Source organism: Topomyia yanbarensis, chromosome 3, assembly GCF_030247195.1.
Source record: "Topomyia yanbarensis strain Yona2022 chromosome 3, ASM3024719v1, whole genome shotgun sequence".
NCBI classification, from domain to species: domain Eukaryota; kingdom Metazoa; phylum Arthropoda; class Insecta; order Diptera; family Culicidae; genus Topomyia; species Topomyia yanbarensis.
The window spans coordinates 348,197,205-348,214,200 of NC_080672.1; the positions used below are offsets into that span (position 1 = coordinate 348,197,205).

Genomic DNA, 16,996 nt, shown 5'->3' on the forward strand with positions numbered 1-16,996 from the left:
GTTTATGCTATCGGAAAATACTAACGGTGAATTGGGCAAAACAAATGAAACGTGGAGCACATTGACGGAGACTACGAGCGAAAATCATTAGAGCAATTCGAAAGTATCCTGGAACCTACGACCGTGTTTTGATCAACAAATTCACTCCACTGCTAGACATAGGACATTTCGGTAAATCAGTAAGCGAGAATATTATCCGTCTTACCATGCCAGCAAAATCTCAGAAGGAAACAACAAAACCGGACGTACGAGTAAGTGCTGACTGGGGTGATCTGGGGCTTGACATGGGTGTTTGAAATGGGTTCAACCCATGAAAACACCATTACCATGGTCCGGTAGGTCCCATATAAAACACCATATGTTGGTGTTTTTATGGGTTATTGAGACCATTTTATGGTGGCTTGATGACTGGGAATTTTGGCACGGACCATGTTTAAGGTCTTTTCAAGGGCCTGTGTGGTGTTTGAACCCATGAGTATTTGCTCGGGAGGGCATTTAATAATGTGTGTTGGGTATACGCATGCTTTGGACTGAGGGGAATTATTGCTGTTGTTGGGGGGAACAGCTAATGTAATTCGTAGTTATGTGTGTTTTGGTAATAGTGAATTGCAAACTGAGAATTTCTGAATTAATTCAACGAAGGTTACATCTATCATAAATTCTTGGCAGCCGGCTTCCCAGAGCAATAAACACATTATTGCACTTCTGAGAGTTGCATAGCTCGTATCGCTTATTATGATGAATTCAGATTTTGTGTAACTTTTTACCCTATCCTATTAACACCGTGGTAAACCTGGAGATACGTTGGCATTTCAAAGGATAGAACTCACGATGTTGTTTATTTTTTTAAATCCTTTGACTATTTTTAGAACCTAACTACGTCAGATAAACTGGTAAGCTTTAAAGAGCGTTTTCTTGGAAACACGATTTTGGAATCGATGTAGATGATTACTAATGAATTTATTAACCCAAGAAAGTACTTCACTGACTTTTGTATATTAATTACTCTATTCCTTGAAACACCAATATTTACAAAAACAAATTATGTTAACTTTTTTATTTTAAACATATTTGATTAGTTTTAGCTAAAAACAGTATAGCGAAAACTATAATTTTTCTTGTTTATATAGTGTGAAATTGTTTTGACCGTGACAATTTATGAACTTTTAGTGGTTAATGTATGTTATCAAAACCTGCTACATAATAACAATTTTTGTCTGTTTCAGATGATAATTCTTGACCGCGGAATGCATACCAAAAAATCTTTAGTAACTTTTTTGTCGTGAAATCAAACATTTGTCGTAATCCCTCTCGCAGGTTGATGTTCAATAGAATATGAATGGCTATTTTCTAACCAAATTCACGGTCCGCACAAACAACAAATGTAACTACTAACATCAGATCACAGTAAGTTAGTTATGTTTCCTCTCGTTGTCTCGCGGATTATAGCTAAACAAATGCTACCGAAACCAGGAGCTACTATACAAACAATGAACATTAAGTCGAGAGTTGTTTTTCAAGTTTCCACAAAAAATTGTCCCCAACTTGATGAGTTTCAAATTTATTGTCAGGGTTGCCAAAATTAAATCTGTGTTTTGTCCCAAAATTTTTTTTCATCTGTATTTCCCTCCCCAAGGTTTAGGGGTTTGACGGTATTGCAAACATCATCAAGCATCAATTGCTTTAAGATGGGTATTGCTTTACGCCTCGATAGTGGTGCATCGAGGAGACCGAGAGGGCTTATGCGCCTTTTTATGTTATATGTCTTTTCATACTCTGCACCAGCGCATACCAACGCTAAACCACTGGCCTATGCGCGGTGTCGTGGCCGACTGGCGGAGCGACGTAGATTGACTTTTGCTGTGTGCCATGTTTGCAAATATTGTTCTATTGGTGGTATTCGCGGACGGGGCTCACGGAGGGAGTCATTGTGTGTCCATTTATCGGTCGACTTCGTCATCGTGCATATACTAATTAAATTAATTTAATAAAGTAGAATAAGTAGAAATCTATTAGTTGTAGCTTTGTGATAATCGTAGTTTTTCGTACTAATGTACAACTGTTATGTGCTAGTCGTATGTGTATCAATGTATGTATTCGTCTGAGTATTTGTGACAGTTGGGTCAGGGAATGGATGCAGAACTGACGTATATGATAGAATAGTGGCTAATACTTCTTTTGATCAATCTGAGCATTTGGTTCTATTCATTGGGGAAAGTCGGGCTGGATAAAATAGGGTCAAATATATTTACCGAAGCACGGTGATAAGTGATACGGATGTATTTTGATGAATGATGAAACTTACGTGGAAAGGTATTTAAGACCAATCTCGGGTAACAAATTTTACCTTGTTAAATGTAAGGGAGCTGCTTAGGATAAATTCAAAAAGGTCTTTGGATGCACTCGACACATACGATGAGTTTAGAAGTGCTGGTGGGCGTCCTTCCGCTGAAAAATCGATTTTGGGACCTCTCATATCGATTGCTCATCCGATGCGATATCTTGAAACCGTTAGTAATTGCAAATTTCGAAAGGCTTGTCGAGCTCAATTCTCAAACCCGATTTATGTCCTTGTACTTCGATTACATGGCACAAAATATCAATCCTTCTTCATACTATCCCAACCGTGTCAATCTCTTTCATGCTTCTGATTCAACTGTATTCTTCGACACATCCATGAAAGACGAGATTCGTGGAATCCCGGATCACATACGTCCGCAAGTGATCCCAAGCATCTTTCATAGTAAATTTCGAGAAGTCGACTGCAACAAGATGTTTTACACCGACGGGTCAAGCCTCGACGGCTCCACTGGCTTCGGTATATTCAATCAAAACCTCACCGCCTCATTCAAACTCAATGATCCTGCTTCAGTTTACGTCGCAGAACTTGCTGCTATTCAGTATACCCTTGGGATCATTGATACTTTGCCCACCGATCATTACTTTATTGTCTCGGATAGCCTCAGCTCAATCGAGGCTCTCCGTTCAATGAAACCTAGAAAGCACATTCCATATTTTCTGGGGAAAATCTGGGAGCGCCAGCGTGCTTTGTCTGTAAGATCGTACAAGATTACCTTAGTTTGGGTTCCCTCGCATTGCTCCATTCCAGGTAATGAAGAAGCGGACTCTTTAGCTAAGGCGGGCATATATGACATATATGAAAGACCAATTAGGTTCAGCGAATTTTTCAGTATTACTCATCAGAGAACCCTCGAAAGTTGGCAAACTTCATGGAGCAATGGTGAACTGGGAAGGTGGCTACATTCGATAATCCCTAAGGTATCGACGAAACCTTGGTTCAGGGGGATGGATGTGGGTCGGGATTTCATTCGCGTGATGTCTCGGCTCATGTCCAATCACTACACGCTGGACGCACATCTCCGGCGTATTGGGCTCGTGGATAGCGGTATCTGCGCTTGTGGCAACGGTTATCACGAAATCGAACATGTTGTCTGGGCATGCGCCGAGTACTGTTCTGCCAGATCTCAACTATTCGATTCCCTTCGGGCCCGAGGAAGATCACCCAATGTCCCGGTTCGAGATGTACTGGCAAGCCGCGATATTCTCTACATGTCCCTTATATACACGTTCCTCAAAACCATCAATATCCAAATTTAAATGCCCCTATCTTTTCTCTTATCATTCCCAGAAGTGCCCTCTTCCGCCTACCGTACCCCAACGATGGTATGATACGACTCCAAGACGAGACAAAACATCTGTCGAATGAACCAACAACACGAGATCTACAGTACAACATCACACGTGCAACGCGGTGTGTTTCCGATCCGTATCTGAGCCGTACTACGAAATCGTCTGGAGGAACCCCTGCCGACTCGAGGAAAACCGCCCGGCGTCCCAATACCTGATGCATCCGTTCGAATCTGTAATCCTGGCCGTTAATTCCTGATGCCGGAAACTGAAAGTTTATATCTACCCCCCCCCCCTTCAGCCTTGTCCACCCTCCCTCCCATGTCTCTGATACACAGATGTATGACTTCACCCCCTTCTCCCCTTGAATATCTTCTCAAAACTTATGTGCCCCCCTATATTCTAGTTTTAGTTGATCAATATTTAATCTCGTTAAGAAATGCACAACAGTACCACTACTTTAAAATAGCCCCAATTAATTCCCCTTAATCTTGAACCACTCTCTCTAGTTATTTCTAGTTAATAAGCTTGTAAAATGTTCCGCTTAGTTAATAATTAATTTCTCCTACAATCTCCCTTCTAAAAATCATAAAGTGAATTACTATACAAAGAACACTCAAAATGACCCGTCCCCCAAATCTTACGAATATTATATTATACCCTCTTTTATATGTATAAGTTAGCTGTAAAGTTTTTTTTTTTAGTTTCATTATATAAAACAAAATAATATTGAAATGTGTAACCCCCTAGTTTTAAGAAATTCAAAATGTAAAACAACGAAAAAATGGCACCTTTAAACTAACGCATACGTGCCTTATCAAATAAACAAATTGAAAAAAAAGGTCTTTGGAAATAAATTCGCTCGCTAGTTGATGATTTAGCAAGGCATCTGCAGTTGTAAAAGGAAAAGCAAGATTTTCAAAACTAAAGCGCACATTAATAGACAACTTTACAAGTGAGAGTGTCTCGAGAAGAGAAGTTAACCATTCATTTAATCACACGAAGATGCGAAGCTCTATCCCGACTCAACCAGCTGTCATTATAGTCTTTGCAGGATTTCACGGAATGAAATAAGCAGGATATTGTCAATTTCATTGAAAAATGTATCAATCCACCAATTTGTCTAAATTTCAAACGGGACAGATTTTAGTCCAGATTCATCCGATAGTCTTTCGGATAGGAAAGTCTTGAAAGGTGTAAAATTCACCCATGGTAGAGTAGCTTATGGAACACAAATTATATAAAAAATATTGTACAATAATAACATAACACTCCAAAAAACTCCGATGTGGATGATTCCTTTCTATTAGATTTTAGTCTATTCAGGCAACAGAAAGTAAATTCCAGTGACGAGCGTAGAACTGTAGGTTGAATAGAAATTAAGTGGGTGGAAAATGTTCCCCCACTCTATCATCATCTTCCGCCGGGAAAGGATTCTTACTACACAAATTCTATAATGAAGAAACGAGAAAAGAATTCTTCTGCTCGGTAGGAATGCTTGGTTCGTCAAGGAAATATGCTACACGTTATACAATAGAATTGTTCCTGTTGTTGACGCCTCCAGTTGAAAAGCGTGTCGTCATGGTTGGTTACCTTCGCCACCCTATATGGAACGAATTTAATTTATTTGAGCTGATTGAAGTGAACGTTGGGGAAATCAGAAATAAATGAAAAGCTAAATACCAGCATTCACCAGCAAACAAATAATTGTATTAATCCCGTTCAAATTTATGAGCTGCACTACACAATTTGGAGACAACATTCCAAAGAATTCTTCGAGCCTCGCCAATTATAAGTTTTCGTTCCTGCTTCTGTTCTTCAGTTTCATGTAAGAAATCTTCCTCTGGTGAAGATAACAAGAAAAAATAATTAAAGAACAAAGAGTAAACTATTATAATTCAGGTGGAACCCCATCAGAGGCACGTAACAAAATGTATCTCCTGTTAATATTTATAACTTATCCAGTAATTAATATGAACCTGGAATTGACGTTGTTGGATACCAGTTGGTCGGTGTTAAGCTAAACCGGACTTTGTGACAATATATTGATTTCGAGAAAAACGAGTTTAAAGTTTGAATCCCAGCATCCTTTACATTATAAATGGAAATTAATTTTTAGCATAATTCTTGTTTATTGTTACATATTTCAAATCTGAGAAAAGTCGAATGTAGCTGAAGAAATTCTTTATCCACTGCTATCATTAACTCATTTTTTGATGTTTTGCGACTCGGTCCGGTCTGACTTAACACCGACCAGTTGTTTGACATAAGTTTGATTGGGTGTAATCCATTTGGCACAATTTTCATTTGGTATAACAGCATAACTTAAGTTGAAAAACATCGCTTAATATAGTTTCATTTGAGATTACGCATCGAGCGTTACATAGGGTTATATTTTAACGTTGCGCACTATCATCTCCACAGCAATTAGTCTAATTTATTGATATATTAATTAGAAAATAGTTCCTACTTGATTTTTTGATATAAGCATGCAAATAAAAATATTCTTACACATTTTTCAAAGATGCTCAAATTTCAGTTTCTTTGCACACCCGGGGTAGAACGCCCCCGGTTTCAGCATAATATACCCCGCAACAAAAGGATAGTATGACCCACAGCAATCGGCGAGTATGCCTCACTAGGAAATTTTGAGGCCAAAATGACCCAGTACTCCACTTTCCCCTATTTGTCTAGAAACTGGAATGTCTTCCTTCAAATACTAAGGTTATTTACTTTAAAAAGAGGCATAAATTTTAATTTTCTGATTGCTACTTCAAAAGTTATAGCATTTAATATATTTTTCCTCCATATTTTCCCATATTACCAATTTCAAAAATTTCAAGCGAAGTGGGCGGGGGTCTAAAAATTGTCCAAATGATGTGAAATTTGGCATCTGAGCTTACTTTAACATTTGTCACAATATGAGAGGGGGGGCCTTTGAGAATTCAAAAAAAAAATTTTTTGCAATGCCCTAATGCCTCACAACATCAGCGTTACACGCTCTAATCAAATTATTAGAATTTTTATCATGCTACAAAAAGGACATACATTGTATGAAACCTTAATTTACCTAAAGAAAATCAGTATTATTATTATTTAAAGTTCATCATTGGCTCAATAGTTACTTTGCAGTTGTGTTAATAATGGGGCATACCACCCAGAACATAGTGGGGCGTATTGCCGGGTGATGAGCTGTTGTGAAAACATGAATAATTCTACACGCACACATAGTTTCAGACCATTTCAAAAACTTGATATGAATTTATATATTCTAATAAGTTGCTCGAAATAGTTCTACCAAATCCGACTTTTTCCAATTGGTGAAATGCTTATAGAAAAATAGTGGGAACTTACAACGAAATGGCTCTCTTGAAAGTTTTACGTATATTGTTGTCTTGATGAATGCTAAAATTGTCAAACTAACTTAGTACGTCGATTTCATGAAAATTATACTGTTATCAGTCATTTTTGCGTTTCTAATAATTCTGGGGTCCTAGGAATAGAAGTGGGGCGTATTATACCCTCTTACCTTACAATGGAAACCAGATTTCAAATTGGCCTCATCGCCAATATTCATGGCCTCGACCAAGCGTCAGAAGCGGTAAACAAACCAATGTTCTAAAAAGCGGTAAACGGGCCCTCGAACGATTTATTGATTCATCATTAAAAATTAGGATCATATTTAGCGAAAAAACTACAAGCGACAGCCCAAAGGGGTTGTACGAACTGTTAACGTAGAACTATACTAATAAATATAGAATTTTTTGATTGAAGTATTATTTTGTTAGTATATTTATATGTATAATACTTATCGAAATATTATGCGTTTCTGCCGAGGGAATCGTCCCTTTAGAATAATCACTGAAACTGTCAAAAGGTCGTCACCTTTTGACAGTTTCAGTGATTATTGATAATTAGCAACTCGAGCAATTCCATTGAGGTACATTTCACGTCATTGCTTCGGCCATTTCAAACTATTTTCAATGCATGTTTAAGCTGCAAATCCATTGCAAACTATCACATGCCAATCTTAAATAATTCATTCCAAAGTTTAAAAAAATATAATGAGATTATTCCATTAACAAATCATGGAGTGCCGTCCTCTTCAGTTTACTCTACTGGTGCACGCGGTCGTATTGTACAAAATTTAATTGAGTTATTTAACGCCAAAGAAATGTACATTGATTGTATGTTTTGCCCATATACCGCTTAGATATATGAGATATATGAGAAAGTTCAACCCAACTTAAGACGCCATATAATTGCACCTTAATCGTCTCGCTAACACAACCACACATGGATTAGACTATATGTAAATTCTTCAAACAATTTTAGTTCGTTTGTCAATATTATTATATAGAGAAAATAAACAAAGAGCGGCACTCAATATTACTTACGTTCTATTCTAAATTTTATCGAGAATTATTCATACAATGCGCAGCTGCGTATCCTCCTCATTTGAGGCTCAACAAAACGATTAGACGTTACGATAGAAATCAAGCTAACCAGGGCTCAATATTATCGAGACTATTAAAACCAAACAATCGCGATTTAATTTTACAATTTTGAGCGGACAGGGTAAATAAATCAAATCCTCCCTCCACTTAACAAGCGGGAGTAAAATCAGTCGCTTAAAGACAAGTGCAAGTTTCATCGTGATTCCCAAAACTGAAAACGTTCGACAGAGTGCGGCACATTTGAAAACAGTCTGCTTCAACTAACTGACCAACACGGAGTGCCGTTTCAATACATACATACGTTGCGACGTTCAAATACAGTGTGCAGTGCGGATTTTAAATCTACCTGCCCGAAGTTGCTCTTGTTACCGATCCAGTGCTCAATGGAAGAATAAGCTCGCAATGCTAACATTTAAATAGTCGAGGATGACGTCATTCATAGAAGCGTAACATGTCGGGTGCCCAAATCTTTCGTCCCAGACTAGGGAAGCGCAATCTTCTGTGTGGTAATGCATGGTATTTCGGCTGTGCTTTACATTAGTAAAAGGCCGTAATATCAAAAATCTTTGGTTGGAGAATGAAAATACATCGATTTTTAACTTGAACTGTGGTTACGATAGATTCAACTGGAAACTGAGTTGGCATTACAAAATGAAAATTTACACAAGTGCACTCTGGGCCAGGGAGAGAATTTAGCAAGACAAAACCTCTCTTTGCGTACGCAATTGATTATGTTTCCGTGTTCAGCAATGTTGGTTTCATTTGCTCTTTATTTTGATGATTTAAACTAATTTGAATGTTCTGTAAGGTCCACTGATTACCACCTCTTCGTCACTTTTAGCGGTTGGCTTTTTATTCAAACACTTTCAACCGTTTGCGATTATAATATTTTTTGAGAGCTGTTGAACAATTGCTAAGGTCGCCAGAAATACACCGTTCAATTTTTATTCGATCACTTTGACTAAGATTTTTATTCGATCTGTTTGACTATCAGTAACACAATCAACTTTGCGGGAATGATTCCTCAAGGAAATTATCTATCAACGGATTTTTTCAACGGGCAGAGACCCAATGAAAGACTGGCTCTTAACGCACCGGTCGCGGCTGAGCGATTATCAGATACAGACTGACTCATTAAACTTGACCCAAAAGACTTTTTAATAACGCGTGTTTAGACCTCTTTCGCGCATCTATGAGCGAAAACCACGAAGCTTTTTGAAAGCATTTCTAATGCTCTCACTCGAACTGTCGGTCACTAGCCGATCCATGGTGTTGGAAAAAAATGATTGAAATTTTCCGGGATTGAAACCGTTCACTACATAGGTGGTGCTACGATGCCAATTTTCTTATTTCGCATTCCAAAGGTTTGGTGTCTTCGACACAGTTGTAGAACACTTAACACTATGACTAGTTGTCAGAGATACATAAGCTATATATCTACAGGTAACAAGTAGCAATTTTTATAAAATTTCACTGAAATATGCGTTCTTGGACTTTTTTACACTCAGTAAAATTATCACTTTCAACGCACGCATATATCAGAACTGATAATTTTAGCTGATAACATGTAAAATATGAAAAGTATTATGTTTTGCCTTAGTAAGTATGGTGGATAAACATATAAATATATTTTAGATAAATTGATTTTAAATTTTGATGATTTACGCCCCGACAAAAAAATACATGGGAGAAAGGTTTCCTTGGCGAAAAAACAACTTAAATATCTTTTTCTCAAAAGACTTAAAATTGAAGCTTTATAAATAAACAAACATTTAATGATGATTACTTTAAATACAGTCGATTACTCGATATTGAATTATGTAGCCGACATATTGTTACATTAATGATTTTATTGTGAAACCTGTTTTTTTAAAGTTATGGCACAGGTAAATCTGCGATACTTTACGGACAAAAAATGCTTCTCCAGGAGATGTTCGGTCCAGTATGGCAATGCTGAAGAAACGCCAAGCACACGTACACGTAGAAAATCGATGAAAATCCATAAGTTCTTGCATGAGATTTATGTGTAATGTTCTGACAGTCGCGCTGTGCAATGAGTGCATTACTTTCATGAATTCGAGCAAAACCTTCTCTAAATACCAGCGGCTACTGGTTTAAACAAGCGTTAATCATCAAAATTTCAAATCAATATGTATCAAAATATGTATCCGAGATAAGAACCTATCTCATGCCTGCCCAGTGGTGTAAGCAAACATGAGTTCTTCAAGCCTACCGTAGGCAGAACGAAATACCTGTCGCAAGTGTCTGTTATGTGCGGTGGTGAACAACTAATAAACTCTACAAGGCGATTCTCCGACGAGACAGGCGGTCTAACTAACCAACCAGAAAACACCATGTTACGAACAATCAAGAAAAAAATACAGATCGAATCAATCGGGGAAGACCCACGCGACGAAAAAAGGATTACGATTGGAAACTTGGAACATAGAATTGCAAATCACTTGACTTCCCCGGGTTGGACCGAATCCTGCTCGGCGAACAACAAGCTCGTTATTTATAGGGCCGCTTACAGAGTGGCGGCAAGAACCTGAGCTGGGGTTGGTACTGACATTAGGATGCGAGATGCGATAAACCTGCTTGCAGTATATCAAATGGAGCCTGTCATAGTAAAAGCAGGCAGTCGGCGCAGATTCGCTCGGCTTTAACTCTGACGGATCTCGCATCATAATATCAGTACCAGCCCCAGCTCAGCTTCTAGCCGCCACTCTGTAACCGGCCTAAGTCGTAGTATTACCGGTACTTTGCTTGGCGGAACGGAAAGTGTGGAAAAGCGGGCATCGAGCAGGTGCATTCTACCAGAGCCTCTGCGCAACAAATAACAACGGCCAACGATGCATGCACTTATCAGTAGCCCGAGGAATGTTACTCCGAAGCACCTGCTTCCTCCACAAAGGAACCCACAAGGCCACCTAAAGATTAACGAGCTAAGAACCGAATCGGCATCGTTCTAATCGACGGAAATTTCTTCTCCGACATCACAAATGTTCGTACCAATGCAGTCCGAACATAGATTCGAGCCACTGGCAGCGATCAACATGCGCTCAAATCTGACGACGTTGTACAACACTCATCGAGCACGAACGCCGCACAGAGGAGTAATTGGGGTCGAATCCTGGCCAAAATTATTTGCTGCTGCAATTGTTGTTATTATGACTTAATATGAACTAAAAATAGACAATTACTAGTTTTTGGAACAATTTGGCATCTACCCACCTACTAGTGCAGAGGCCAATTTTCTATATCCTTGCAAATACTAGTAATTTCTAGGTGATCTTTGTGAATACATTTATTTTTCCAGTTGCATAAACATTTGATCAGTGGGAAAGAGAGAAGAAAACGGACGCCTGTGCATATTTTCATAGAGATACATATTGGCAAACATAATATTTGGCCCTACAGCATTTCGGTGTACCTCAAATTAGTCAAAATTTCAATATTTTCAAATCGCTTGGGATTGGTGGATCGGACACGATCGGAAGAGTTCGAATATTTTTTGTATAGCTGAAATCTTGTATTGTAATACTGCTTCAGCAACTTTGCCGGATCTAGCCGTATAATGTAACTTTTTTATAATTCAAATTTGGAATAAAATGTTAAAACAAGGTATTTTTTAAAGTTGGTGCAATACACAGTAAGTTTACTTTTTTTAGTTAGTTTTAAGCTGAAGTTAAACAAATGGTTGTGTTGAACTACGTTTGTAATAATATTATCTTATTTAATACAGTCATCATCACTAGAAAGCAATTTTGCTGAATATATAACGAAAACGATTAAAATATCCCTTAAAATATCACAATTGGGCGTACATGCAAAAATTCTTTAACAATTTTTGATATACTCCTAATTTTGCCACGTTATACAGTAGGTACTTAGGTATGTAAAAAAAAATATAACGAAACAAAAAAATCGAAAAAAAAATATTTTGGTTTTTGGCCAAGAATTTGTTCTAGTTACTCCTCTGTGCGTCGGGGCACAATATCGAGCTGCTCCAGGTAGCACTGCCGAAGCCATACTAGATACGAAAGCGAACGAGGAACGATGCAGAAAAGCGTGGAAAACTCGGTATTCCGACGAAAAAGCAGTTGTGCACAAGCTGACATATGCAGAGAAGCTGATGGGAAGCAATTGACACGATTGATCGAGTGATGTTTTACGCCCGAGTATCAGGAACACGCTCGAGTCCTTTTGAAACTCGGAAAGGGCTACGGTAACTGATGGGATCTTTTGTATACTGTTCAATATATCTATATCGCTTCAGAAAATGCGATATGAAGAACGAGTGGTACGATTTTTTAGAAAACTGTTCGGCATTTTGACTTCGCTGAGGGCGATGATATTGTTACATCTTTAGACGATGGTGAAGACATACATCCGACTACAGCTTGAAGCACAGTGAATTAAACTGGTCATAAATGCGTCAAATACAAAATCAATGAGAGCGTGCGGTTCGAATGAATAACCATTACACCTCCTCCAGATATAACGATTGATGGCGACGATATCGAGGCGGTTGGGGAGTTCGTGTATTTAGAATCTCTGGTGATTGCTAATAACGACACCTGCAGAGAAATTTAGAGACGTATTCTAGCAGGAAATCGGGCTTATTTTTAGCCTCGAAAAACTCTTCGGTCGAACAAAGTACACTACCGCATGTAGTTAACGATCTACGAAACGCTCATTAGACCGATTGGCCACGAAACCAGTACTATACTGGCGGAGAACCAACGCGTTCTTAGTGTTGTCGAAAGGAAGGTATTGCGAACGAGCTACGATGGGGTGCAGGAGGAAGACAGAATGTGGAGACGGTGTATGAAATACGACTTGCAACAGTTACTTGGAGAACCATCCATCGTTTGGACGAACATGTCGTTAGAATGGCGAACTACAATCCGCTAAAAATGGCTCTCGAAACTAATCCGAAAGGTGGAAGGAGGAGAGGTGCACAATTAACCAGGTGGGTCAAACAAGTTGAAGAATACCTGAAGATTCTTCGTGCCCTGTGAGGCTGGCGACTAGTAGCCATGGACCGAGTGAACTCTTCACTCCCCTAATCCCTCCCCATCTGGGAAATGATGAGAAGACATTGTACAGCAAGGTACAATTCTCCGAACAACACGGGGAATGTGTCATTTGAGTTATTATATTTTGATTGCTGGTGATTCCTGATCATACGCAGAAGCTTGTTTGCTTGGTACGGTTAAATGTACTAGGGGAACCCCTTTGTGGATGGGCTGAGCTTGAACGACTGAATAAAGAAGTTTGAAGACCTTGAAACTGACGGCGGCGTAACATTTTTAGGGGAATTCAGGGTAGCTCATTGGACCTATAAGCATTTTCGCAGATCAGGCGAGCGGGCTTGTTGAATAAACCTATGTCCTAATATATCTAGTCTGAAAGAGGCTACCAGGCTAAATAAAATTCTCTCGAAATCAAATGATTTTCGGTGAACTCCTTAAAAGACGATGTTTATGTGACGGACGAAAGGAATATTCTCAGTAATTTCGACAAACACATTCCCGGTTATATGGATCAGAAGCTGAACAATATTAATAATGGTTTGCACTGAATCGGTCAAGATAACATAGAAATCGCCTCGAAAAGGTAGAATCTTTCCCATGCAAAGGGATATGGTAATCTCAAACATATCTTAAAAAGGTTATGCTTACCAATCTTGCTACTAGGTACATCCTGAGAACATTGCGAGGAATAACTCAAGCTCAATTCATGAAGAAGCCAAGAGCCTTAGCTCAATCAGCTTAAGCTCTTTCCCTCTAAAACCTTTCCAATGGATATTCGACCAATACAACGTTAAACATGAGCTTAATAACGTCATAAAATGCACCATACATATCAGTCAGGGATATCCTTGTTGAGAAAACTCAACGAGCTTGGATTTTCAACCTATAGGTTTGCCTATGTTTACCACATACTATACTTAGCATCGAAGCAATCAATGACTTAATGCAACTAGCTTCAAGACCTGTCGAACAGTGATGTCGATAAGTTAATTTATCGGTTAATCCAAACAAAGCTTCAAAGGTTCGTTGCAGTTCTTTGACTCTAAGATACTGTGTGTGTGGATTGGGTCAAATACGTTGAAGTTATATTGGATTGCAAAGTTAAACCCCATGCATGTTTTTTGCCTCTACACAAGTTCGTTGTAATAAACTATACAAAGGAAAAGTCAAGATAAGTTTAAACAGAAAAGGTATAGTCCAAGAAATATTTCTGTCTGCTCATTTACATCAAAGCAATAATAATCATGCTTGACAAATTTTTAACCATTTCACCCTTAATACACCTGAAACAAGAAGCAATGTGCGGTGCATACAGACTGCAGGTTAATGATCTTTGGAACATGAGCCCCGTTAATCTCGCTACAAATCATACACGACTTTCGATCACGAATGGTTGCAAGAGGGAAGGATTATCTTGTTTCCAGTGATAATACACTCATACGTAGTTGCCTCATAGGACACTCTACGTGAAGATTGCCTTACGAAAGAAGTGATTGTGATAATTAGCATCAGTTGTGTCACGAGAGCTGGAATAATGTCAATGTCAACCCATTTTTCAACCGAACCTACAGGGTTAAACACCAGCACGTTCCTACATAAGCGAGCCGGCCATATAACAAGCTGTTGACTTGCTCGTGATGTTGTCTCTCTATATACCTAGACAACAACTCGAGAGTGAATTTTTACGTAGAATGTCCGGTAAAGAAAACTACGTGTGAGTGTATTATCACTGAGAACAAGAATATTCCTTTCATCATGCAACCGTTTACCCTGTTTTTAAAAGCAGAAATTTCCGCGAATATGTGTGTGGGATACAACAGGCTCTTCAACAGGGTTACCATAAAATTGCACTGTACGGGATATAGTACAAATGTGTAAATGTGTTCTAGAAACATTTGTTTTGTCTTCACATTAAAATCTCTTTCAATTGGGTGGAAAGATAATAAAAAAGTTATTGACAGTTTATTTGAATTTTTAACAAAAAAATATGGAAATTTTCCTAAAATTTTACGAGTAGCTTGTTCCATTCCCTACTAAAAATCACGCCTTTTAACCTCCCAAAGCAGTCCCTCGTTTAAGAAAAAAAAGGCACTATGCAAGATCCAAAGCGTCATAACAGCATATAAATTACTGAACATATTGCATGCCCACTTCTAAAAGACAGCGAAAAATGATGTACTTCAAGACACTTACAAAACAATTACAACTGTATCACGGGCACGTTCTTGCTCTTATGTGCTTATACGGACAGTACACTCCACTCTTACTTCATTCGTAAGTAAACTCAAACTATTTTAAATACAAAAAACAACTCATACTAAATACAAGTTATGATCCTTGGTCGTGAAAAAATAGTAGTGTTCAAATAAGTGGCGTGTTATTGTTCTGTAGCTTGTTGAAAAGGTGTAAAAACAATGGAAACATTCAAATAAAATGATGTTGTAGCGTGATACAGCGGTAGCATTTTTATGCAAAGTGATTTGTGTGGGGATTTTAACCAGGAAGTGATAAGTTGAATTATTACACACACACAAACACACGGGTTCGCAAGCACGGAATTGCGGTGGTTAGGTCGCACGACTTCACGTCGCCTTGTAGTGTTTGGAGATTGATAGGTGAATTGTGAACGATCGAGTGTTTTTTTTCTGTTCACGTAGCTTTCATCAGATGAAAATGGAGAATACAAAGCCAATGCCGAACTGGCGGCCAAAATACGGAAGCCGCTAAGAAAACTGTGAAACATACCTGGTAACTTTTTCGTTCGGAACGATGCGTTAGTAATCATGGACTTGGACACAGTCACTGTGGCTGTCGCCGGCGTCAGTGCTACGCTAATACCCATTGGGCCGTCGCTCGGTTGACCTAAAAAACCATAATATTATTACCATCATTGTATACAAACTGCCACCACCTATGTGAAACTTACCGGAAGGATTAGCCTGCAAAGAATTCCGTATTGCGTTCGTAACCAATATCACCTCGGGCAGCATCTCGTAGCAAGCTCGATTGTGCAGATCGTTCACGGCCTCGATGGCGGCTGACGCAAATTCGTTGAACATGGCAAAATAGTTGGCGTGTGCGAGCTCGACCAAGAACTGAGAACTAACTGTTATTCTCGGAAGAGGTCTACTTGCAGTGGACAGCGAGGCCGGATTCTGTAGCTGGGAAGGGGAAGTTGTTGCACTTCCCTGCTGTGGCGACGTTGGATCTGTTCCGTATGATGGGCGATGCACGTGGCCCTGTTTCGAGAAACCTTGGTTCACTAGCTGCGAAGTAGTCTTGCAAAGATGATAGAGGGCAGGTTTGCGAATCTGGTTGAGCTGCTGGTTGTAGGTGAAAAGAAGGGCCGTCATCACCTTTAGGCGGTTCTGCGCATTAATCGATTCTATCGATGGAAGCGGACCCCAACTGACCTCCTTATTGCTGTTTTCCTCCCAACGCCGCAGGTCGATGGGATGGAGACTTTTCTCCTAGAAACAAACAAAAAGTCATAATTTAATAATACTCTCACAAGGAGAAACGCCTCTACTCGTACCTCGTGATAGATGGATGCATGCGCCAGCACCGGCATCCGGAAGGAAACCGCTTTCGGACTACCATCGTTAGAACTGACCTCGATGTTGTAAATGCAAATCAACAAAGTTTCGATCGGCCGACTGCCCCTCTTATCGCCCTGGGCTACCGAGTTCAAATACAGGTATATAAGTATCGGTACAAACTGCAACGCAAACCGTCGCAGCTCAATCTCGTTCGATCGATAGATATTGCACAGCTGATTGCAGATCGGATAAATGAGCTGGAAGTGAAGGAAACATAATTGCATTAATGTATGATGTAATCCTAGAAGCTACC

At 39.1% G+C, this 16,996-nt stretch overlaps 1 protein-coding gene across 6 annotated transcripts in view; it reads right to left on the reverse strand.

Moving 5' to 3' along the window:
• Positions 1-16,996, reverse strand: part of LOC131693144 (hyccin) — a 96,096-nt gene that overhangs the window by 49,161 nt on the left and 29,939 nt on the right. For all 6 annotated transcript variants that reach the window (XR_009306161.1, XM_058980725.1, XM_058980727.1 and 3 more), the window contains 3 exons: positions 16,680-16,940; positions 16,071-16,614; positions 15,890-16,006 (listed from right to left, as the gene is read on the reverse strand). Coding sequence is in view for 5 of the 6 variants with exons in the window: in XM_058980725.1 (XP_058836708.1) it covers positions 15,890-16,006; positions 16,071-16,614; positions 16,680-16,940 (922 nt within the window). In the remaining variant the exon portion in view is untranslated. The remainder of the gene's footprint in view (positions 1-15,889; positions 16,007-16,070; positions 16,615-16,679; positions 16,941-16,996) is intronic.